Source organism: Parasteatoda tepidariorum, chromosome 2 (genome assembly GCF_043381705.1).
Source record: "Parasteatoda tepidariorum isolate YZ-2023 chromosome 2, CAS_Ptep_4.0, whole genome shotgun sequence".
NCBI lineage: Eukaryota > Metazoa > Arthropoda > Arachnida > Araneae > Theridiidae > Parasteatoda > Parasteatoda tepidariorum.
The window spans coordinates 19,537,743-19,563,253 of record NC_092205.1 but is presented as its reverse complement, the minus strand read 5'-3'; the positions used below and the strand labels follow the sequence as shown (position 1 = coordinate 19,563,253).

The 25,511-nt window shown below is 26.9% G+C and overlaps 1 protein-coding gene across 3 annotated transcripts in view; it reads right to left on the bottom strand.

Moving 5' to 3' along the window:
• The window catches only part of LOC107438478 (protein MTO1 homolog, mitochondrial), a 32,085-nt gene that overhangs the window by 5,444 nt on the left and 1,130 nt on the right, over positions 1 to 25,511 (bottom strand). The window contains exons 2-16 of one of the 3 annotated variants that reach the window (XM_043054205.2): positions 23,416 to 23,548; positions 18,732 to 18,827; positions 17,530 to 17,585; positions 17,204 to 17,369; positions 16,542 to 16,718; positions 14,201 to 14,313; positions 12,921 to 13,033; positions 11,709 to 11,782; positions 10,001 to 10,117; positions 8,833 to 8,963; positions 7,065 to 7,269; positions 5,826 to 5,973; positions 3,337 to 3,455; positions 2,567 to 2,663; positions 519 to 579 (exon numbers count right to left, since the gene is read on the bottom strand). In XM_043054205.2, the coding sequence (XP_042910139.1) occupies positions 519 to 579; positions 2,567 to 2,663; positions 3,337 to 3,455; positions 5,826 to 5,973; positions 7,065 to 7,269; positions 8,833 to 8,963; positions 10,001 to 10,117; positions 11,709 to 11,782; positions 12,921 to 13,033; positions 14,201 to 14,313; positions 16,542 to 16,718; positions 17,204 to 17,369; positions 17,530 to 17,585; positions 18,732 to 18,822 (1,668 nt within the window). In that variant the 5' untranslated portion in view covers positions 18,823 to 18,827; positions 23,416 to 23,548. Of the gene's footprint in view, positions 1 to 518; positions 580 to 2,566; positions 2,664 to 3,336; positions 3,456 to 5,825; positions 5,974 to 7,064; positions 7,270 to 8,832; positions 8,964 to 10,000; positions 10,118 to 11,708; positions 11,783 to 12,920; positions 13,034 to 14,200; positions 14,314 to 16,541; positions 16,719 to 17,203; positions 17,370 to 17,529; positions 17,586 to 18,731; positions 18,828 to 19,809; positions 20,353 to 23,415; positions 23,549 to 25,511 lie in introns of those variants that run through there. The other 2 variants (XM_043054204.2, XM_071177260.1) reach the window with 2 other exon arrangements.

The following is a 25,511-nucleotide window of genomic DNA, read 5'->3' as shown; positions in this document are numbered from 1 at the left end:
TAGTACAGTACAGAACCCGTTATCCGGAAATCAGAAAACCAAAAAACCAGAACAAAATTCGATAAATTTTCCCGCCATTTTTTAAAATTTTTTTTTTTTTCCTCATAAGATTTTAGGATTTTTCTTTCTTCTTTGAAAGATGTTCACCTTACTATCATTTTGGAAATAATCATTAGTGTATTACTTCATCGTTTTTTCTTCTTTTTAAGATTATTTCCAAATTTTTTTTTTTTTTAGTTGGGTTTAACAATAAAAAAAACGTCTTTTTGTAGCGATTCCGAAAACCGGAAAAATCAGTTATCAGTTATCCGGTCCCGATCGTTTCGGATAATCGGTTCCCTACTGTATAAATTTTACTAATTGTTATTTTATGATTCAATCAGTAAATAAAAAACCACTTTGAAATTCCCGATGCAATCGACAAAATACTATGTATAAATATTATAGTTGCTAGTTTATGATGCAAAAAAATAAAAAAATAAATAAAACGAATTAGTATGAGAAAAAATAATACATACACTTGAAGGGCGAGCTTCTAAAAGTTTATCTCGTACTTCATTAGATAATTGAATATTTTGCCTAAAATACATTCAACAAGTTAAATACAAAAAGAAAAAAATCAAAATATAACATTAATTTTAGGAAATGTAGTCATATGTCTTTTTTTTTCTCTCTCAAATACATAAGAAATTAAACATTTCACCTTTGAAGTGTTCCATTAGGTAACTTAACTAAATTTTATAAATGAATTTTTGAAAGTAATATAAAAAAAGGGTGATAAATTTTATTTGATGCCTTCATATCTAATAGCTGGTAATAAATCCTCGTTAAGGAATCATGTAATGTTTAATTTTTTTCAGGACATGTAAACAAACGATATTGACCTATCATTCCGTATTACTCTCTAATCACATACTTTAAGAATCTACCTTCTTTCAAAATATTTATTTTAAGTAAATAAATAATTTTAAGTGATTTTTTTTAAAAATGTACCATATTAATTTTAGTTCTCCCCATAATAGCTTAATGATACCATATTAGCTCAATGACATTGAAATTATCGATTTTTTTGAAAGATGCTAGATGTACATAATTTCATAGACTTTTGAAGCATCTGCGCTAACTTGTTTATCATACTGGATTCTAAAATTTAAATTTAAAATGTCTCTGAGAAATAAAAGCTTAAAAATATGAATTTTATACAGAGGTTAGCATATTACTATCTTTTATTCTGGTACTTTTACTGTACAAGCTGCAATCAAAAAGGTGAAGTAATAGATTTAATTACTGGAATATTCAATTTATTTCTATAAAAATGTAAAAAGCATTAAGGACTTAGATTGGTAATCCAATAAAAAGAATAACATAAAAGGCAGTTAAGCCTTGTCAAAATAAAAGTAAAAAATCTATACCTGATTCAAAAACAGGGTAGTCATAAAAGCTTGGAGAATAAATTTCCAAATTTTTCTTTACAAATTGAATTTCCTTTATTTTTTGTAAATAGTGGCATAAGTTTCATTAATAATTTTTTTTAACTATGCCATGTTCTTAAGCATAAAATATATTATAAAACATTTAAGTGAGTCATTAGAGTTAAAAATAGACATCTTTTTTTCAAAAAATAATCATTACAAAACCAATTTTATTTAAAAAATATGGGACTTTGAGGTAACTCAAACATAAATTTATTCATTTTTCCATACTTTTTTTGGGTGCTTTAGTTAAACTTCCTGTTTTGTGGACACCCAGAAAAATAAGTTATGTTAATAACTTATGTTAAAAAAATAAATATGTTATGTTAAAAAATAAGTTAAAAAATATATGACCATGTTATGTAGACCATGAATTTTCGTCAGTGTCTAAACACTAAATGTAATTTGGTATTTAGATACTGAGGAAAGTTCATCTTTATAGAATCAAAACTATAGTATATACTTTTCCATATTTTTATTTATGTCTTTTTTCCTTAGTTTAAATCATAGACAGTACTATTGTTTCCTTAAATAAATTGCACAAAATAGCTCCTGACTTGTTAATCCTTGATTGTATTCAATGTCAACTGTAGCAATGACTTAGTTTGCGTATAGAAAAATATTACTTTAAAAGATAGAAAACAATTTCTGCTTGTAAAACACTACCTAGATAAAAGAATTATAACATTTGAAAGTCAAAATATTCAAGGAAAAAAAAAGCCATAAAAAGACAAGTGCAGTTTGATATTAGTGTTATAATAATAATAATTAAATAAAATACAGCTGGTCTCTTGAATAAAAAAAATCTTATGATGAAAAATAATGTAAGATATTTTTAACCAAAAACACATGGATTCTGCTAAAATTTTTTTAAAAAAAGCAATGGTTTTGCCAGCAATTTCAGTTAGTTTAAGTCTAAACTAAATACATTACATTAAAGGATTTTATGAAGAAGGAAATCAAAATACAAATTATCTTAAAATGTAATAACAAGTATGAAATAAGCACAGAACCCAAATTCAAGAATAAAATCCTTATAAAGTAAAATATCAAGCTAAAAAATAAAGATTATATAAAGATAGTTTAAAACTTACATCATATGATCAAAGTCATCAGGAAATTTTAGTTCCTCTTCCTCTTTAAGCTCTTTAATTTCTAACATTTGTCGCTCAACAGGTACAGCATACATAGCTGAAAGTTAGAAATATATTAAAAAAAACAACATTATATATAAAGTTTCTTACATTAGTTGTTCGTAAATAGTTTTAAAGTAGACTATAATCATCTAAATTATAATTAACACTAATGACCTTCCAATAACTTTAAATTATAATTGATATTAAATTACAATCGATCTTCAGTACCTTAAACTTTTATAAAGTAGACTATAATTTTCTAATAATGCTGAATTATAATTGACATTAATGACTTTCTATTATAATTGATACTAAATTACAACTTATTATAATTGATAACATTCTAACTTTGAATTATAATTGATACTAAATTACAAGTGAATACAAAATTATATATCAATTCCTGTTTTTTTTTTGGCCTTTAGAATAGTTACAAAACTGTGAGCAGTGCTTTCATTAAAATAATGTTTAGTTATTTTATTACCAATTGATAAATTATAGTATATTGGATGCTAAAAATTCTTTTATTTAATTTTAGTTAGTTATACCACTAAAATACAAAGGAGAAAAAACCTTACCTNTACAAAACTGTGAGCAGTGCTTTCATTAAAATATAGTTTAGTTATTTTATTACCAATTGATAAATTATAGTATATTGGATGCTAAAAATTCTTTTATTTAATTTTAGTTTGTTATACAAGTAAAATACAAAGGAGAAAAAACCTTACCTTCAACATGTAAACGAGAGAGTAAATGTGTTGACCACACAGATTCTTTAAATTGTGGGGGTAAATACTCCATAATGCAGTCTAAGTTTGCATCAGAAACTCTCAGGTACTCCAATCCACTGAAATTACATAATACATTTAGTATTTTGATACAAAACTTAGAATGACGAGCAAAACGCTGAAATTATTTGTTTTTAGTTACATTCAAAGCATATCACATACTTTAAGATTTTGAAAAACTTATATGTTGCGATTGCAAATAAAATATTATTATTTTTTAAAATATTAAATTTCAATGTTTTTTTTTTAAAGTCAGTAAAAGTTTGAGATAATTTAAGATTTGCTAGCTAAAAGCCTTTATTTTCATTTCAAACATTTTATAAGAGATTTGCTGCTTCCTGTCAAAATATTGCTTTTTAAGAATATTATTTTAAAGCTACATATGGCATCATAAAATAGTTCAAGATAAGTGTATCAATGAAAATTTCCATCTCATTAATCTTATCTTTGATCTCACATTTAATCTAATCTGATAATCTTTTGAGCCATGCTTAAAGAATTATATTTTAGGATCATAGCATAGGATGCAAAACCTTTCAAAAGTTAAGCCATTGAAGTGGGGGGAAATGTGCATGTACAGCCTGGGCAATACAGAATAGGACAAAATTAATGGTAATCATCAGCCACAGGGCAACTAAATATAAGAAGTCGAGATTAAAAATAAAATAAATTTAAGTAAATTTTTCATAATTCTGATACATGAACACATTACAAAAGGACTAAAATATCAAACTACAATATAACTTAACATTTAAAAAAGTCGTCAAGTTCAAAAAGTTAAAAATTTATTAAATAGTATGTTATATAAGAATTTAGAAACTATGCACATAACTTAAGTTATGTCGTTTAGGAAAATCAAAATTGTAACAACTAAGTTTGGAAATCTGCTGTACCCTTAACCCTTCAAGCATTGACTCCCTTAGTAAAAGTCAACAGAAATTTCCCTGCTACCCATTATTTTTCTATTAAATAACATGATGGAAACCGTTTTTTTTTTTATGCAGAAAAACTTGTAGCTAAAAGTTCTAAGAAAAGCGGAACTACCGCTCAGAGGGCTAAAGCAGAGATGCTCCTACATCTGATTTTCAAGGCTGTTGATATAAAAAGAAAGCTGTATTTATACTAGTACCTTGGAATCAGTTAAAATAGTTGACTCTGAACTTTGCTCAGAGCTAGACTCTAACTCCAACTCTGTATTATATTTAATTAAAACTTTCACTCAAACCAAAGAAAAGAATTAAAAATATTAAGTAATTGTTATTTTCAAATTTTATATTTTTATTTAAGTACAATAAGAGTAAAAAAGTACCTTATTATTTAAAATTACATTTTATATAACAACATAACAGTTGATGAAATAAATTAAAATGTATATACTTAAACAAAATATTGAAATAGTACAGTTTACAAGAAAAAAATCTAGATATCAATACACTGGTGCAAAAACATGACTTATGACTAGGGTTTCAGCTGAGATCAAAAGTCCTTTAGCAAAAAGGCTTAGTTCAGAAAAATGATAAATTGTGATTTGATTTATGAATGGAACATTGCATACCATACTAAAGTTTACATGAGCTTCATTTTTATTTTTATGCAAATTTTAAGATTTCACTTTAAAACAAGATTTCTTACCATTCTAGAATACAGAGTTTAATATTTTTTTCCTGTTAATTTCATTATCTGTTTGTGGAGCAGAATTGTAATTTTTGATTTGTTTAAGAAGTATTTTCTATGCTTACACATGTAGAATGTATCATACCAAATCAACAGACGTTCGATATTGTGATTCTCCTCTCGATTTTTTGCGAAATTATTTCTTTAAAGAATATAGTAAAATGATTTAGCAAAAAAGCTAAAATGTCTTGTTTCGGATTAGCATTTTTAGATAGTTTTATAGCATTTGGCTAAAAATTCTAGCATAGCAAAAACTCTTCTTATAACAAAAAAGTGGTTTGATTATTCATTTGAATATTCTTGAATTAACTTAGCAACCTGGCAAAATAAATTCGATTTTGCAATTTATAAATTTTCTAATAGTAATTTATTAACGAATTTTTTTAAAATTAGTATTGATTGATCCTTAAGTGCTTTTAATGATTTTCAAAATTCTTTTTCAATAGTTAAATTCACATAGGTTCAGAAATATTAAATAGTCATCAATTAAGTTTGATAGGTAATAATTTAAATAACTATATTCAGACAAGTAATATTTTTGTTCATACAGTTGTAAATATTCGGCGAAATAAGTTTCATGAGATAAAATTACTTTCTTTTCTTATCTTTCACCCCACAGGACTCAACTTTTTACCAACTAAAGACAGAGTGGAACAAATTTTCAACTTCAACTCCTGCAAACCTTTTTTTAGACTTTGAATCCTTGGCCATGGTTATAACTTTAAACAAAAAATAAAAATACATATAATTTTTACTTTTTCTTTAGTGGACTCTTCTGTTGAAGTTTCCACTCTTTGGCTGTTTTGGAAACATTCTGAAGTGCTTCCTTTGCTTTATTTAAGGAGTCTTTGATGAAGGAGAAATGGTCCATTCTTTCTTGAGAAACACATCCTACTTGGTAGCCTAAAACAATTGTCCATAGGTAAGAATAAAATTCTTTTTTTATATCTATAAGTGTAATGAAATTAGACATGTGTCCAGAGCATTTAAAGCACAAAATTTCATCTTACAGATATGAAATTGAACACCAAGCTAGAAGGTGGTCATATAGAATGTTTCTCTTTTTTTTTTTAGCTGGAAGAATATTGATCACAATTATTTTTGCCAGATTTTCCTGCACATTGAATACTTAAAAAATTGAACCCCTAAAATACCCAATGAAAAAAAGAAATTTCTTTCATTTGTGCTAAATATTAGCAAAATGACTATTCCCCTCAGTTTTTATCTTGTTTATAACTTAGCTAAATTTAAACCGATAATAGTTCATGAAACTTTTTTTATATGTCTGAAATATTAGGAAAGACTTTTTGAAATTTTAAATTGTTGAAGAGAACATACATCAATCGACTACCATGCCAATTGAGTCTATCCATTAAAGCCCATCATGTGCAAGTCAAACATCCTAGAATTATTTTCCAATGTGAAGTTTTTAATATTTTCCTTTAAAACAAAGCCTCTTATTTTAATAGGATCTTCTTTTTTTTTGATATAGGCAAAATAAATTAGAAGAATACATTCCATATGAATGATTTATTCCAACCTATTCAAAAGAAAACCATTTTCAATGAATAGAAATAATTGAAATTCCATGAGAAAATTTTTATAGTTTCAGGGACTTTTAAATTCTCACAATAAAGGACATGGTATGATAAATGACATACACTAATAGCAAGTATAACTCTTCATCATTTCATTTAACTTCGCACAATAATATATAAAATGTATTTCAAAATATTATTATCTTTTTTTGTTATTTATAAAAACTCTCTAAATTTGGAAAGAAAATAAATAGATAAAAACTACAGCAATGTTCTTAGAGTGCTGGGATAAGTTATTTTTATCGACACATAAAATAATTAAAAATGCAAATGTTTTCATAAAAATATGGATGTCTTATAATGATAAAGATAAAACAATTTGATCAAAAGTTCAAAATAAAAAAAGTTTAAATAAAAATGTCAGAAATATTTGTAATTGGTATTTAAAGAGGCTACCTTTATCAGTTAGCCTTAAGTCTGCATTGTCAGGCCTTAGGTAAAGTCTGAATTCAGCTCTACTTGTGAACATACGGTAGGGCTCAGAAACTCCAAGAGTTGTGAGGTCATCAATCATAACGCCAATATAGCTTTCAGTCCTGCTCAGCACAAAAGGATCTTTTTCTTGAACTTTGCAGGCAGCATTAATCCCTGCAATAATACCCTAAGATAAAGAAAAGAAAAATAATGAAACAAATTACATATAAAAGGTAATTGAAATACAAGGTGAGGCTATTAATTTACAGGACTGATTTAACAACACCTGAAAATAATATGGGAGTTACACACCCATTTAACATATTTCAAATTAGCCTTTTGTACTAGGATGTAAACATTTCAGAAACAATACTTAAAGTCCTCTATCAGAATAATCTTTAATTCTGATGTTATGGCTTTGTGAAAGACCTTGCCATCCTCAACCCTAGTTCTTGGATCAAAACTTTTTGATTAAAGACTGGAGAGGAATTATTCATCATACTCTTTTGACAAATCCTTTGCAGACTTTGTTTTTGAGATAAAAAAAAATGCTAAATACCAAGGTTTAAGGATGTCGAAGACATTAAGAATGGCAGAATTGAAGAGGACTTTAAAAGTTGTTTTCTGATGCACAGAAGTACATGATGGCAGATGGAGGTTACTTTGAAACCTATCAACTGGGAATTGAATTAACATAATATTGTTAAGAGCTATTAGATCAATCGTAGAAATTAAAGCCACACCTCACAATTAAAGAAATATTTTTTTAAAGAAAGAGAGGTACTTTTTTAAATCAAAAGATATGGATCTTTTATCAATTCTTAAAAAAATAGAACAAAAATGTTCTTTTATACATAAAAAAAATTATACCCTATGAACCTGAGTGAAAAGTGGAGAAAATTCTAAACCAAAGAAATCCATGTTGATAACAGATATTTTCATAAAATAAATATTTATCATTAGTAGAAATTAAAAATTTAAATAATGGATAAAATAAGCATTGGAAAAAGTAAAGCATTGACTCAACAACCCATTGTTCCATAACTTCAAAAAGTTCAGCATGGCTAACATTGCCCACAAGCTGGTATCTATTGATTTGAAGCAGAGTAGACATTAAGCTTCCATGGAGGATTCAAACCCAGTTCTTCAGTATAAGTTCCCAATGATAACTGATTGCCTAAGTAAGCAGAAAAATTGCAAGTTGTATATCCGCAACTTCCAGTTAAATCATTTGAATTTTTGAAGCCCAGGCAAGGCAAATTCGTATTTATATTATTAACCACATTGCATTAGCATTGAAAAACATGGAAGAGAAAACATGGCAAGAAAACAGCGGAGTAAAAAGTGCAGAAATTCTAGATAATTATTTAGAGGCATAACTAGAAATACATGATGATAACATATATTTTAATAAAATAATTATTTTAAGTTATAAAATAAAAATTTCATAATTAAAGACAAAAATATATATGCAATATAACATTTTATAGTATTTAAAAATTAAATGAAATATTTAATAAAAATAATGATGAACTTTATATTAAAAATAAAAAATATATTTGAACTTAGTAGACATTTTCCTATAATCCCACTATGGAATAACATTTTATTATTGCATTATTTAAGAACAGGGGTTATCAATAAAAAATTATTAGGAAGATTTTAAAATATTTTTGATTCTCTAAAATTTAAAAATAATTATGAGAAAGCTACTGTTCTGTGATTAAGGATGTCAATTAATTCACATTACCTGAGCAGCTGCTTCTTCATATCCTGTGGTCCCATTTATTTGACCAGCTAAGAATAAGTTTTCAATTTTATAAGTTTCAAGAGAAGGCTTCAGCTGCCTTGGATCAATAAAGTCATAATGAACGCCATATCCTAAAAATTACAATAAATATTGATTTAAAGAAATAGAACAAAGATAAATGTTAATCTCTTTAAAAATTTATTATATATTTATAAATTATTTTATATTTATAAATATTAAATTATTATGATAGATTGATTTTAAAAAAATGTTAGTTTTTCTCTGTTACAGGATGGGTACTTTTCCGCGTGTTATTGGTAAGAAAATAAATAGCAATTAAATTTCTGTTTAAATAATGATGATTAAATAAGGAATTATAAATGAATAGTAAATTATAATAATATTAATTTATAATAATATTAAATTATGATATATTGATATTAAAAATGTTAGCTTTTCTCTGTTATATGATGGTTACATTTGATACTGAAATTTTTTCTCTTGTTATTGGTCATAAAATAAGTAACAATTAAATTTCAGTTAAAATAATGATGATTAAATAAGGAATTACAAAAGAACTAAGGTTATCACAGTTTTCTAAAATTTTCCTTTCATATCTTCTGATTGTTGAAGTGTGGAATTGTTAGTCAGCTACATTAGAAACGATAGCCTTCAATTTCATAGTATGAGGCACCAATTATGCTAAAACTTTTTTTACTAAAAAAGTGTTAAGATTATAAAGTGAAATATGTTAAAATTTTATAACCAGGTTCTGCTTCTCCAAATCGTATCCCAACTCTCTAGCCTCACAACAACTCTGGTATTGAAATATTTATTCTCTTCATTTTATTGTGAATATTATTCTTTCATATTATTTATTCCAACACACTTGAGTGCTGAATCCCACTGATTGCAAAGTTGCAATAACACAAAACCTGGATGCAACTATGCCGGGTTAAGTAAAAAGTAACAAAAATTATGATCGGAACAAAATTAAATAGAGCTACATATTAAAGTTATCTTTCAAAATACAATTCCCAAAATAATGGTGTGATTGATAGATTTATAAATATGTGCAAAAATTCGTGTACAGACTTACATAATTTCCTTAAAAATATCAAACAAAAAGCACTTAAATACCTATAACGTAACAAATATGAAGTATTACCTGGACGCACCATAGTCACATTACGGAGGCCTGGCAAAAATCTTAACATTATTTGTTGCAAATTGGCTGGAAGAGTACATGTTAGCCCTTGAGGATAAACAAGATCTGAATTTAAACCTAAACTTATAAAAGAAAAAAATTAGATTGATTATTCAGAAAAATTATAGAATAAATAATAAACACACTTTCTACTCAGTTGACAATTAATACAATGGATATGTTTTAGGCATAAATAAAATTTGTAAAACTATAAACTCTGAAATTGGGTATGATTTTCTGCTTGAGAAAATATCTGGTTATTTTCTCAAACAGAAAATCAGTAATTAACAAAGAAACTGTGGTTGATGAGACAATCCTTGTACAGATTCGTATCATTGGTGAAATAGTTAAGCAGATAATTAGATTTGTTGATGATGCAGTACAGCGGATCAACCAAAGCAGTCAAAGTAGCATGCATATGGACAAACTTTGAATGCCCTTACAGTTTATATTATATCCATTTGAAAATAAAATTAATATCTCTCCATTTGAAAATAAAATTCATTACTAAAGAATGATTATTCTAGTCTTTAGAATTAATCAAGAAAACCACAAATATTTCTGATGGAACTGATGTTCATTAAAAGCTCAAACAAACACTGCAATAATAATTTAAATATTGATTACAGAAATGAAAGATATGATTGTTTTAATATCATATTTAAGAACAATAAAAACCACTTACAGGATAACAAGTAGCAACAACTGCTCAAAAAAGTGACACATAAAACAAAATATCAAATTATTTTTATGAATTATCGTAATTCCAGTGTGTCAAAAAGTAATTCTTTAAATTTGTATCCTAAAAATGCATTGCAATGTAGTATCAAAAATGTAATGAATAGACAAAACTACATAGATTTGCTGAGAGATATACCGTTAATTAAATGTATAATCCATGTTGCTTAGAAATGCACTGTAATATTTTGTTAACAAATGATTTGTTTTTCTAAACATAAATTAAAAATTGCATAGTTGGTAAATTTTTAAAGTATATTGTATCTCATAATATAGTAGAGTTTGAAAACTACAAAGAAATGCAAAGTAATAAAGTGACAGAAATACAATAGACAAAACTCCTCTCAGTTTGATGGATTCAGTGGAAATATTGCTCCAATAGTGGAAATATTGCTTGAAGTTCAAAATTGCTCCATTGTGGATGTAATAGTGTACAAATCACATAGATAGAAAATTTGATCAAAAGGAAAAAAAAATTGAGTGAGTTTATATTCAGAAATTAAATAAAGAAAAATTATTTTAAATTTTAATAAAAATTTGAACTTTGTAGTTAATTATTTAAATTTGCTTAACTCAACTTTAGAAAATGTCTAGATTTTTAAATCTTAAAATGCAATGTCGTTTTTTTATAGTGTTTTTAATCACATTAAATTTAAGAAAAGATGATGGAAAGATTTAAAAGATGACAGAGTTATTTACTTTGAATCTCTACTTATTGTTAAAACTATTTCTAAATGTCATTATTTTTTAGGTTTTGGCAAAAATAAATTTCTTAAATTTTCAAAAATCAAATTTCTTAATAATTCTAGTTTCTAATAGATTGTTCAATGATATTTTACAGACAATAAACTAGCCACAAAACTAATAGTGATTAGTAAAATTAACAAAATGTTAATTACAAATTTTAAAAAATAGTACTTATGTTATAAACCTTCAGGTTCCAGCCAAACTTGATGAGGATGACCACCAAACCTTAGCACTTTTGATTCAATTGATGGGCAATACCTACAATTATAATTTTACACAATTTTTATAATTTTAAAAATAATTGTTTAGTAATTTAAACATAACATAGCCATACATTATAACGCGACATGAAATTAATCAATGAATGACACAATATTACCAACAGAAAATTTTCTATGTCTGCTTGGAAGTTTGGGTATTCATTTTCACGACTTTATGTTACTGTATTTGCTTATCTGATTTAGAATTAAAATTTTCAAATTTTTAGCAAACTCACAAAGGCAATGAGTGAGAAATAAGCATTGGTGGTAGAAAAATTTTGAACTATATAATATAATTTAGACACCTTTCAACATAAATCAAAAACTTTTGAACTGTTTTTGTAATGACATTATAATGAATTCTATGGTTTCTTTTGATAACAATTTTAGAAAGCTTTGCATTGAAAGTATGCTAAAAGAAATGCATCTGAGTATGCAAGTTAAGTTAAATTAATAACTTAATGGGCAGATTTCCGTATCGTGATCTGTGGCAGAATAATCGCCAAGTCTTGGAAACTTCTGGGCAGTGGCCCGCGAGAAACTAAAAAAAACATCAAAACGAACTCGAAAGGTATAACTCGTACCCACTCCCAGGCAAACATCTATATGTTGTTTTTTTTTTTTAAATTTTGCACGTTTAAAATCTATTTGGCACCTTGGCGATTGTAGTTGGCGCTACAGATAACAATACGGAAATATCCCCAACTTAACTCAAAATAAAAAGAAGATGGTTTTAACTTTAAAAAAAAAATAATAATTTGATTAAAATGATCAAATATAAAATTTAGGCAAGTAGTCATAATGTACATATAATAAAATAAAAATTAAAACAAAATTATAATAATAATTAAATTGTTTTTAAGGAAATAAATTATACAAGCCAAATTATGATTTAATAACACATTTTTCAGTTAGCTTATATTTAGAACAAGTTTTAAAAATTAATACTTGAATTTTTCTTAGAAATTTTAACAAATAATTCATTAAAATTTTAAATTTTAATAAGTTATAAACACGAGTCTCAAGTAACATATAATTACATTTTCCCCTTCAAGTACCTTAACCAGAATTTTTAAAAACAATAAATAATTTAATACACATCAAAATTTTTTCTAAAAACAAATATGTATACACACCTCGGGCCTTGTACTTCTTCTATGACATGTTTGTTCAAATGTTGATTTTCTAAAATTATTTCATTTACTTGAGAGTTAGTAAAAGTCAAATAAGTAAGAAGTTGGTCTTCAGGCTATAAAAAAGGAGGATATTAGCTTCAATTTGCATTAAGTTTTTGATGTAAGCATTTAGAAACTTACAATTTTATTAAAATATTACATTAAGATATAACCTAGTCAATCTTTGTCTTATTAACATACAAATAAAAAATTTTTTAAACATAAAATTAATATTTTACTATTTTTTAAATTAAAACTGAAGGGATAAGAAATTTGTTAACTGTCATTTGAAGCAAAAGTATAATTAGGAGTAAAAATATAAAAAAAAATTTCAGTAAGACAAAGATCTTTTTAGCTTTCATATTTATTCTCTCTTTCTTTCTCTCTCTCTCTCTCTATATATATATATATACACACATATATATATATATATATAAATTTCTTCTGACTGCTATCTTCTGCTTCTGGATTGATTTAAAAAAAAATATTTTGTAAAGCAAAAGAAGAAACCGATTTCTTGCTTCCTTTATAAAACAAATGCAAATTCTATAAATAACATACATTTTTTTCACAAAGAGAGCAATATAATTCTTATCCTCAGTTTTTCTATGGTATTGTAACTGTAGGTATATATTTTATGTAGAAACAAAATTATTCAACTGAAATACAATTGTTTTACATAGAAATATAATTGCTACATATAGGAATACAATTGTTTTCTGCAGAAATATAATTCTTATCTGAGGATATAATTAATTATTTTGTTAAAATATATGATTTTTATTTTTTATATTGTAATCTAATCTTTCAAATTATTTCATAAACAAAATAATTTACATAGTTTCCTTATAAAATGATTTGATTTCATACAATTCAATTTATATTGAACAAAAACTTTCCACACATGCTTTTGCACAATTTTTAATAAAACAAGAAAAACTAAAAATTCATTAAAAAAAAATTATTTCTTCTTAAAAAAAGCACATTTCTTTCAATTTTTAAAAGATTTTGTATGAATAATTCTATTTGATAACTATTAGAGCAGGTACTGTTGAATTCAGTTAGAGATAATATGTAAGAAGTTATTGAGGGGAGTAAATAAGGTAATAAATGATCATCTAACCCACAAGTTAAGTGATATGACCCAAGTTGAGACTCACAGTTTAAAACACTGTACACTAATAAACACATAGAATAACGGTATAAATATTCTGATGATTTAGAAAATTCAGAGCATTTACTTTTATCCACACTTTGGTATTCATATAGGAGAAAGGAACTGGAGGATTATCAGGAGCAGTTGACTGAACTTCTGAAAAATCAATTGTTGTTGCTTTAAGTCTGGGAGGTGTTCCTAAAAAATAAAAGGAAAAATTAATGAAATATTAAACCAATAATATTAAATAAATGGTAAAGGAGTTGCAAGCAGCTGTACAGTGATAACAAATAATAATATTATTAAGTATTCAAATTAGAGAAAAAAATATTAAATATTCAAATTAATGAAATCAAATAATGTTACAATGAAACCTGATTAACAGAACAAAGGTTTTACAAAGATTCAAAGTTTTTTTTTTTTTAAATTTCCCCAGGATTAAATTAATTCTTCCCTGAAGCACAAAAAGACCCTTGATGCAAAATTGCAGTTTTTATAAAGATATAAAGAAATTCTCACCAATTTTCATTAAAAAACTAATTGATAAACACTATACTTTTGTAGAGAATTTTAGTCGGGCCCTAGCACAGATGTCCCTGTTATCCCTTGACTACTTCCTTGTGTAAGTGTCTTAGAAATTAGTATTTAATAGAATTCAATAGCATAGATAAACATATGTAATTAAGCATTTTTTACCATGATTTTAAAATTTCATTCAGAAAATATCTCGTGTATTTTAAGAAATGATAATTTATTGCCATAATGAAGTAAAATCTGTTGCATAAATTTAACTATAAACTGATTAGTTTAAAAAACAAATAAATATACATTGTTAGTGATGCAAGCCAAATTATTTATGACTAATATTTTGTTTAAGACTATCAACAATTTATGAACTAAGTATTTCATTCATTTTTACATTTTAAAATTTATTTTACACAAAATTATTTCACACCATTTTATGGGAAAGGTTAATTCAAATATACTCTCATATGATCAACTCAGAAAGAGGTTTATATTAGTTCTTATTGCTATTTTTAAAAGTTATTGAAGCTGTAATATAAAACAAAAAATAAATAAGCAGAGAATTTGATCAACTTATGAGGGATTTTGAATGGTAGTAAGTAACAATTCTAGACAAATTTTATTTTATTTAATGGTCAACATACAAAATTAATGGGTAGTCAGGTTACAAATGTTTTGCCTCCTTTTATTTTAAAGGACAAATTTCGTTCTTTGTAATAGGGGTTCATTTAGGTTCAGTTTCACTTCATTCAAGTTTAAGTTTTCTGGTTAAGTTCTAATTAATATTATTTACATAAGCAAAGTCAAGGTGGTAAATACTGAAAAAAAAAACGTTTTTTAAATGTATTATTCTTTTTATGCTATAATTAGAAGTAAAGGATATTAAAGCTAAATAGTAGATACATAAAATTTGTATAAACAAATACAATATAGATAAACTATGAAAGTCGACATGCATAAATAAAACCATAACAAAATATAATGCTTTCAAATTTGTACTTTCAACCTGCATAAAAAGTACATGAACTATTGCGTCAAGTTTGAAATTAAAAAAGAAAGTAAATAATATAAATGTACAATAAAATTTTAAATAGCAAAACACTTAAATTATAAAAACAGACACAGGATTTTAAAAAGGGTAAATCAATTTTATTTAATTATTATGTGATGATGGAATTGGAGAGAGTGACACAAAATCAGTGTGCTCCTCAATAAAAGTTAGGGAAAATCTTGCAAAAAAAATCCGTAAAATGTCTCGTTTTTTAAAATTTCAGTAACTCGGGAAAATTCAGTAACTGTAATTGGTTTATTATATAGGTTGCACGATTCCCACAAAGAGCAAAGGGAAAAATGTATTACTTTTAATTAATGCATACTTGAACCAAAAATTGATTAGAAGATGCGAATTTAAATGTGTCAGAAAGGGTTTTGTTTTGAATAATAAATTAAGAAAAGGATTTACAGAAAAGGAATAACATAAAAAAGATTAATTGAAGCTTTTTATGTTAATATATATAGAATCATATATCAGTTCAGAATGGGTATAAGTGTCAGCTTTTGAATATCACTTGAATGTTGGGCACCCCTGAGTTAAACTATAGTAAGATATGTTATAAATTTTATATGCCAATATATAACAAACTATGAAAGAACAACAGTTTAAAAGACAGCAATATGATGATAATACCATTTTAAAGAATATTTTTAATGTGTCAATATATATTTTTGTGATTCTTCCAATATTTAGAACTAGGGCACAGAGAAAAATATACAAACAAATAATTAGCTACAATATCATGTAAATAAATAAAGTATTAATGCCACAAAAAAATGTATCCTGGCAGAACTAAAACAAAATTTTAGAAAATATTGAAAATAGGTGCATGGTTACAGCTTCTTACCAGTTTTTAATCTACCTAACTTAAAACCGGCCTTTTCTAAAGTAAGAGCCAAGCCAATGGCTGGTTCATCATCCATACGACCAGCAGGCCTACTTTCTAACCCAATGTTAATGCTCGCTCTTAAAAATGTTCCAGTAGTTATGATTACAGTTCTACTAAAAATTTCTTTACCATTGCCTGAAATATAAAATACAGTTTTTATTGCTTATTTTACTGACAATAAGTTAAAACAATTAAAGTTTAAATTTAAAATTTTCTCAAAATATGTTCAGGCAATTAATGCTTAGAAATTATTTGCAAAATTAAAATAAATGAAATATTAATAATCATGAGAATTACTATTATGCAAAAGATTAATTAGTAACTAAAATGGTCAATATGAAACTAATGAAAAAGTATAACATGTTGTAAAAAATAAAAGTAAACAAAAGTAAAATAATGAGAAATGAGAAAATGCAAATTAAAATAGATTATTATTAATAATATAAACATTTCTAACTGAAGATAATATCCCTAATACATTTTACAGCATTTCAATAATTTACATTAGCAAATAAACAGAAATATAAAGCACAGATTTTTTTTTTTTATAATATATCTAATTTTACAAGTCATGAAAACTACCAAATAACCTTAAGAAATTCTTATTCTGTAAAATTTACCCAATTTCACTCCCTTGCAAATTAAAAATTTTTTCTCCTTTTCACTTTTTTCTTTAAGAACTAAATCTTCTACAGTGCCACTCATAATATTCAAATTTTCGGTTCTTTTGAGCTCCTCTTGCAAAAACTTTTTATATAATGAGCGATCTATCTGAGCTCTTGGTCCCTTAGGAAGAGAAAGATTTATATTAGATAAAAAAGGACATTAACAAAACTTAAATTTAAAATAAACTATTATGATGAGTAAATGTAAGCTAGAATGATATAGAAAAAATAAAATTTTAAAGTGTGAATAATAATAAATGAAAAATAAAAGAAACTCTCACCCATACAGCAGGTCCTTTGGCTTTATTAAGCATTTTATAATGAATTCCACTCTTATCTATATAAAGAACAATAAATATAAAATATCATTACAATTTGTTAAAATAACATTCTAACAAGAACAGGCAGTGAGTGAAAAAAAAAATACAAAGCACATAAATATTAATAAAGAAATAATATACTTTAAAAAATGATAAAAAAAATATTCACAACAATCTTTTCAAGCGTTCAGGTTGATATTGCCTGATCTATAAAAAATAAATAAATAATAATAATAAAAAAAAATTTGTGTTTTAAACACAAATTTTTTCCCCTCAAGTGTAATTATTATGTGCAATGTGTAGTGCTTAATGTACAGACATAAAATGTTTCATTATGATGCTCCATATGTAAAAGAAGTATGAAATGACACACGATATGTTATCACTATCATCTTCAACGATTATCAGTCTACAGCTAGATGGTGTTCAGCAAAAAATTTGATCTGCTGTTCTGCAAGTACCATTCTGCTATGAATTACAGATGCAAGTTTGCAACAGGTAAAAAAATTAAAATTTGCAGGGGATTTTGAAAGTTTTGCAATAACACAAATACTCTGAAAGACATGGACATGTTACAAATGATAAAATGAAAGTATATAAAAAATTTTAAAACATTTTTCGCTTTTAATCTATTGCAATACTAAGACTTTTATTCCAATGAACAGATTTTTGACACAAAGTATTATACTTTGTTTCATAACTCCTAATATTTCAAAATTTATCAAATATTCATTAGTTTCCACTTTAGGGGGGCATGGTACCTAATTAATTTATCATCCAAGCCAGGCTAATTTGTCAGGATTTAGATAACCTCTGACCTACTGTCTTGCCCTTTTTCTAAAGATCTATTCTCCTAAATGTCTCATCAATCATACAGAATGTATTTCGAAACTTCAAAAAAGTGCTAATTACTATTAAAATGTAAGTTAATAATAAAAAACTGAAACTGTAAACAACTATTGTGCAAATCATATGATTTTGGATTCACAGATTTGAGAAAAAACAAAAATAATTCTGCCACAATGATCTTACAACCCTAATTATATAGAATCACGATTCAAAAATTCCAAAGAATGTCTGTGTTTAAAAATAAAAAGACCACAACAGTTTTCTACCTATTTATGTTATTTACAGATTCATGCTAAAGGACAAAGGTAACAAACCACAAATTCGTCCACAAACACCATCAAGTGCATCAATTTCTTTCATTAGATGTCCTTTTCCGATTCCTCCGAATGATGGATTACATGACATTTCTCCTAAAAAAAAAGAGAAATAAAAAAGCAGTTAATGTATTTTAAGGGAACTACAATAAATCCAACATGTGAGACCTGGACAATGACCCGTGGAGATGAAAATATGATAGCTAGTTTTGAGAGAAAAATACTGCGAAGCATTTTTGGTGGAATAAGTAAAAACGGTACCTGGTTTAGAAGATCAAATACGGAACTCTACAAAGCATATAAAGAACCTGATGTCATTAAATTTATCAAAATTCAAAGGATTAAATGGGCAGGCCACATTATAAGAATGGAGGATAGCAGGACAACCAAAAAAGTTTTCTGTGCCAGGCCAACAGGTACAAGAAAAAGAGGACGACCAAACCTAAGATTTTTAGACTGCCTTGAAAAGGACCTACAAATTTTAAAGATAGTTAACTGGAGAACCTTGGCTAAGGGAAGAATGTCTTGGTATAGGCTTGTTGAGAAGGCCAAGGCCCATCCTGGGCTGTCATGCCAATGAGAAGAAGAAGAACAATAAATCCAACACTTTCAATAGGTAAGATAAAGCAAAAAATGCATAGTACATAATATTTTATTATAACGTGTACACTTTGGGCCAATCAGGAAAGAAAGTTGCGAATTTCTCACAATTAAAAATTATTCAATAAAAAAAGAGTGTGTCTGAAGCCTTTAATGAAGAAATATAACAAAATAGAGTAGTTCTTTTTAAAATGAAATTGATCAATAAAGTTAGATTAAAAGTAGATATAAACTAGTGTATTGAAGAGTCACAATGATTACATTAGAAATATTATAATAAAAAATTTCACTTCATTTCTGAATCTAGTCATTCATTATTAGACTATGAAGAATAGTTTTCTTTTTAAATTAAATATGTAAATTGACTGATCACAATACAGAAAAAATCTCATCTTAGGTTCCCGCCTTTTAAGGTTATTTTTTTCACTTTTCAGAATAAAGTTATTACTTAATGCTTGTAGAAAAAAGTATTACGTACCAATTGTTTCTAACTTTTGAGTGAGAAGAAGAGTTTTACACCCCATACGTGATGCTGCTGCGGCTGCTTCAGTTCCCGCATGCCCTCCACCCACAATTATCACATCATAATTAGAATTCCCTGAGCTTGAAAAATATGAAGAAATGTTGAAATATTTTAAAAATCTTCGCCGACAGCAATAGCTGAGACGGCGGAAATCCATAGCCTTAACACAGCGTTATAGTCAGTAAAAAAAATTAATGCACAAAATCCAGTTTATACAACAAAAATTCGAGATATAAACTAGATTTGTCACTAATTGTATATAGTCCTAGATAGAAATTAGAACTTAATTTATGTTATGATCAGACTCTGATTAAGATCTTGCATAGATTGATGTTGATATTTGATTGATTGATGATCGAGGACCACTTGTTGTAAAGCTGGTGTAAATCATGAGTGATCCAAAAGTGAAAACAGTCTTCAAAGGGTTATTTACACTGAAATCATTTGCCTTCATGCGCATGCCCTTGTTGTTCTTGCTGCTTTGATCCAAGAGTGACCATTCTTGCTGCTTGTGAATCTGAAGGCAAAATAATTGGGGGGAAATCGTATGCAGTGAGGGTGATCCTTAAAATAATAATGAATATGCTCACACAAACACACACAGAAAAATAAATAAATAAAAGCGAGTATTTTAAAAAACTAATGAGTGAATTTTCGCATACCTGAACTCAATTTAATGGATTCGATTAATACGATAAATAATGTTATGAAATCATATGCAAAAACAAGCTTTCTTTGAATCGACGGATTTTTATTTTCGACCCTCAAAAATCATGGGAAAACATCGATATTTAGGAAATATGGTCCGAATGGTTTAGGCAGTAAGCTGTCAAAAACTTTTGAATTATTAATTACACAAATTTTTCATCAATTTTTTTTTAATTCTTGAGAAATAAAAATTTAAATATACGACTTCTTTGAGATGGTGAAATGCGCAAAAAGTGAAGTTGACAAAGAGTCCAAAGTCTAAATACTTAGAAGAGTTAAGAGTCCGTTTTTAAGAAAGACCGCAATCCGTTTTTAATAAGCAAAAAATTTTATTAATGAAATAATTTTACTTGTGCTTTTTATATTTTTGTATGTGTACCGTGCGTACAACTATTACTTATTTCAATGAAAAAAAAAGCAAAGTTTTATATTTAAAAGCATTTTTAAAATAATCAAATCTTTCTATGGATGGCTGAACTGAAAAGATGTAATTTTTCTGCCTTTTTAAAAATTTCATTTGCATATTATTTATATTTTGAATACAAACAAATTAAATGATAAAATGACTTAAAAAAATTATAAAACAACACAACAACGTTTCGATGGGTTAGCCCGAAAAAATAATTCGACGTTAGCCCATCACGCGATCGGTTTGTTTATAAATTGAAATCCTTACAACTCTGTATCGCAAGGTCTGATTTCAAAAATTTTTTGCATATGAAACAGAAATGTAGAAATATTTTAAAAATATGAAAAATCGAAATTTTGAAGGATTTTCCTCATTTTAAACGTCCAGTGTCCCCTTAAAAACAGCAGATGAAAAGTAGGGGAATTATTATTGTGATTCGAAAAAACCAACGACATTTCATCATTTTGTACTGTTGTTTCTTAAGCAACTTGCCAATGCCAGCAAGTCTGTTTAGGAAAATCAAGAGAATTTAAGGCAGAAGGTGCGTTTCTTATTTTTCAGTGGTGCCGTCTATGGCCAAGAACATGACTTTAGCCACTCACACCCCGTTTATAGAGTGGACCCATTCATACATCCATTGACAGATCGTAATTTTTATCTGGACCGGAGAACGATCAGTCTAGCATTTAGTACCTTCAGAAGTATGTTATGTTATAGGAACATGGAGGGCTTTGTTACCCAACAGATTCAACGTGCACCAGTCACCATTTACTATACGAGTAAGTTTTCGGCCGGTGGGGATCAAACCTACGACCTCTTGGACATGGGCCCTACCCACCAGGAGATCCCGGCCATTATTTTGTACTATTAAACAATATTAGTTAAAAATGACACTAGTATTAAGCGGATCATCGCCCATAAAAATATGTTTTCTTTCCCTATACCATCACATTTTTGTGTACGAAGGATTACTGTAAGATATTATCATTTGTTATTAAATATTGTCTAAAGTTACAAATTGAGATTTGCGGTAACACCCTTACCAATTAGATTTTTCTTTCAAAATTTTCAAGAACTATTTAGAAAATTACTAGAAGCTTTTTTAATTTTAAAAACATTCAAATCGAACTTTTTAAATAGTTAAAAAGTACGATTCATTAAAAGTTTTAAATTTAATTCAAAAAATGTTTCCCACGCATTCGCAGTATGAATAAACTACTTTAAGTGCTCATATCTTGCGTATTTAATAATAAAAAAAAATTCTAACTTTAAAACGATAATTTTGTTATTAATTCAAAAGTGTTCCATCTTTTCTTAAATTTTATTAAATATTTTTTAAATCCTAAATCAGATCTTTCTTTCAAAAACTACTTCGAAAATTACTTGAAGCTTTTTTAATTTTCAAAACATTCAAATCGAACTCTTTTCAATAATTAAGAAGTACAATTCACCAAAAAGTTATGATTTTTTTAAAAAAATGTTTCTCGCGCATTCGCAGTATGCATAAACTACTTTAAGTGCTCATATCTTGTGCATTTATAAAATTTTTTTTTTAATTATTTCTTTGTAATGGCAATTTTGTTATTAATTCAAAAGTGCTCCATTTTTTTAAAAAAAAATTAAATATTTTTGAAATTCAACATTCTACAACCTATGAGCAATTCGTTTTTTTTCTTAATACTACAATTTTAAAAATAACTAAAATAAAAGTCCTGATGGAAATTTTTTTTGACTCAAAATTTCAGGAATGTCAATAAACTATAAAAAAGTACTAAGCTTCAGGAATTAAAAACGAGAAAATATTACGAGTGTAATTACTACAATATTATGATAGCTGCCGTTTATTTATTTTTTTGGTATTTAGATATTTCTTCGTAGTTGTAACGATAAAAAGTGATTTCACGATTGTAAGAATGAGTATTTTTAACTGTACAAATATTTAATAGTTTTAAATCTATACCGTCCTTAAAAAACTTCCAACGCTTTTTGAGAAAATTTCTTCTGATCGTAGCTAAGTTCATGTTTAAATGTCTTTGCTTTGTTAATTTGAGTTAAATTTATTTTTCACACCACTGCATGTTACTAGTTCGAAATTTTATACGAATACCATTTTATTCGAGCCCTCTTTAAATGTTAACAAAATAACAAGAAATTCTGAAAGCTTTAGTTTTTGATTGTCTACGGCTCTTTAAAATATTTCTTGAAAAGCGTAGTAATTTGCAGCATGGAGAATATTGTTAGGGCTTTTATGTATTTATTAGAATTATTTATATCTAGTGGCGGTCAAAGTCATTATAAATCAACAAGATATAAATATTTATATATTTTTTTTACCACTTAAGAAATAAAAAGAAAATCTTTAGTGAAAATGAAGAGATTTGGCAGCTAAGTATTACACTGGGGAACACATTTCTTGTTGTATTTATTCAACTACTTGTTCTTACCTTGTTCGGAAAGCAACAGATTTCTTTTTCTTTCTTTCAAATATTCTCAGTTCAGTTTATTCCTTTGTCTGAATGTTCTAGTTCAGAGGTTACCAACTGGCGGCCCACGAAGTCTTTTTTTGTGGCCTGTGAACTGAAATACATTATTTGTTGTTTTCTAGCGAACAATTTTAGTAAAAAATCTATATGGTCGTAAAATACTTTTCTTTCGTTTAAAAAAACCTAATTTCTTCGTTTCCGTAAAATTTAACATACCAACGGCGCAAAAAAATTTCTTTCTCAGATTTTGCATCCTGGAAAATATTTATTCAAATCTAAAAATAATCGTGTATGTTGCTCTATTTTTTTTTTTTTTTGTATTTTGTGAATATAATTTAGCATGTGTGCATCCGAAATTTTCTCGAAGAAATTCCCCCAATTTAACTTTTTCAAACCACTCAAATTATTTACATTTTTAAATTTTTTAGAACGCATAAAATAGGGAGCGAATATCATGTTTTATTTAAATTTCTTGAATATGAGCGGAAAAGAAAAAAAAATTAATTTCAGATGCTCGAGAAATTTTTTTTGGGTTGCTATAATTCCTAATAAGTCGGAAAAAATGTTAATTTATCACAGAATTAAATTTAAAAGAAAAAAAAAATCTTGTCACCAAGTTTCTGACTAAGAGATGATAAAATGATACCTCTAACAAGCATTATTTGTAATGTTTGTTATTTTTTTTTACATTAAAAAAACCTTGATAAAAATATGACAGTAATATTTAATGTTATTTCAAACATAAATGAGTCCTATATAAAATTTTGATAAAGTTGCCATTTGACTGGTGTTTTTAATTGCGGCCCCGGCCATTAAATTGGAAACCCCTGTTCTAGTTCATAAAGAACGTATAGTTTTATATACATACATTTGCCTACTCCTTTGAAAATTAACACTTAACACAGAAATATGCGACCTCAACGTATCGCATCATAAACTGAAACCAGGGCAGTAGCGAACGATACATTTTTGGGTTGGCAAAATCACCAGACTCTAATACACTTTAAACCCAACTAAGTTTTCAGTTTAAAAACAAAATCTTTGAGATTTTTCATTTTTTTAACCTTTTATTATTAATTAATATTTTTTTATAATTTATTTCAAACAATATATTACTATTAGTAATAAAAAAATATTTGGTTTGAAACTCCCGGTCCCTTGTAATCACGTAAAAACTTCGAGCAATTTTGCGTAAAACTAATACATCAATAAGTAAATAGTAAAAAATTTTTTTTTATATATTTATTTAAATAAATGCTTTGTGTTTTCAATAAATTAAAAATCAATGTGATCTGAAGAATTAAATTTTAATAGGGCGGGAGAAAGAACAGGTTTCGCAGCCAGGCATGCTCACCGTTCGGCCCCCTGGTCTGCGATGGGGGAAAAAAATGATCAGAAACAAAGTTCGACCGAAAAAAAAATAAATTACCTATTTACCTGTTAACAAACGGACTATTGTTTTTTTTTTTTTTTTTTTTTTTTTTTTTTTTTTTTTTTTTTTTTTTTTTTTTTNGTTTCGCAGCCAGGCATGCTCACCGTTCGGCCACCTGGCCTGCGATGGGGGTAAAAATGATCAGAAACAAAGTTCGACAGAAAAAAAAAATTACCTATTTACCTGTTACCAGGCGGACTATCGTTTTTTTTTTTTTTTTTTTTTTTTTTTTAATTNTTTTTTTCATACAGCTTTGACCGGGAAAAGTGAAAAGAAATTCGTCCGTAGGCAAAATATTTTTTTAATCGGTCTCCCTGCTAATTAAACAAAATTTCAGAAACAAAAGCTGGCTGGAAAAAAAATCAAGAGGTTCATCTGCCTATAGGCCGAATAGAGTATTCCTCCGTAACTTTGGATGGGCAGACTAACTTCTCTGCCCCCTCCCTCGATACGCCTCCGACTGAATTGTATTATCGCCTTCATTCTACCACTCCCTACGTAGCAGAGAAGTGAGGACGCGTAATATTCAATCAAGGGAATTTTTAAAAAAATCCTCCTTAGGAATAAATTATTAAATTGCATGAAAACTGTAGCTTGTAGAGAAAAATTCGAAAATATATGAGAT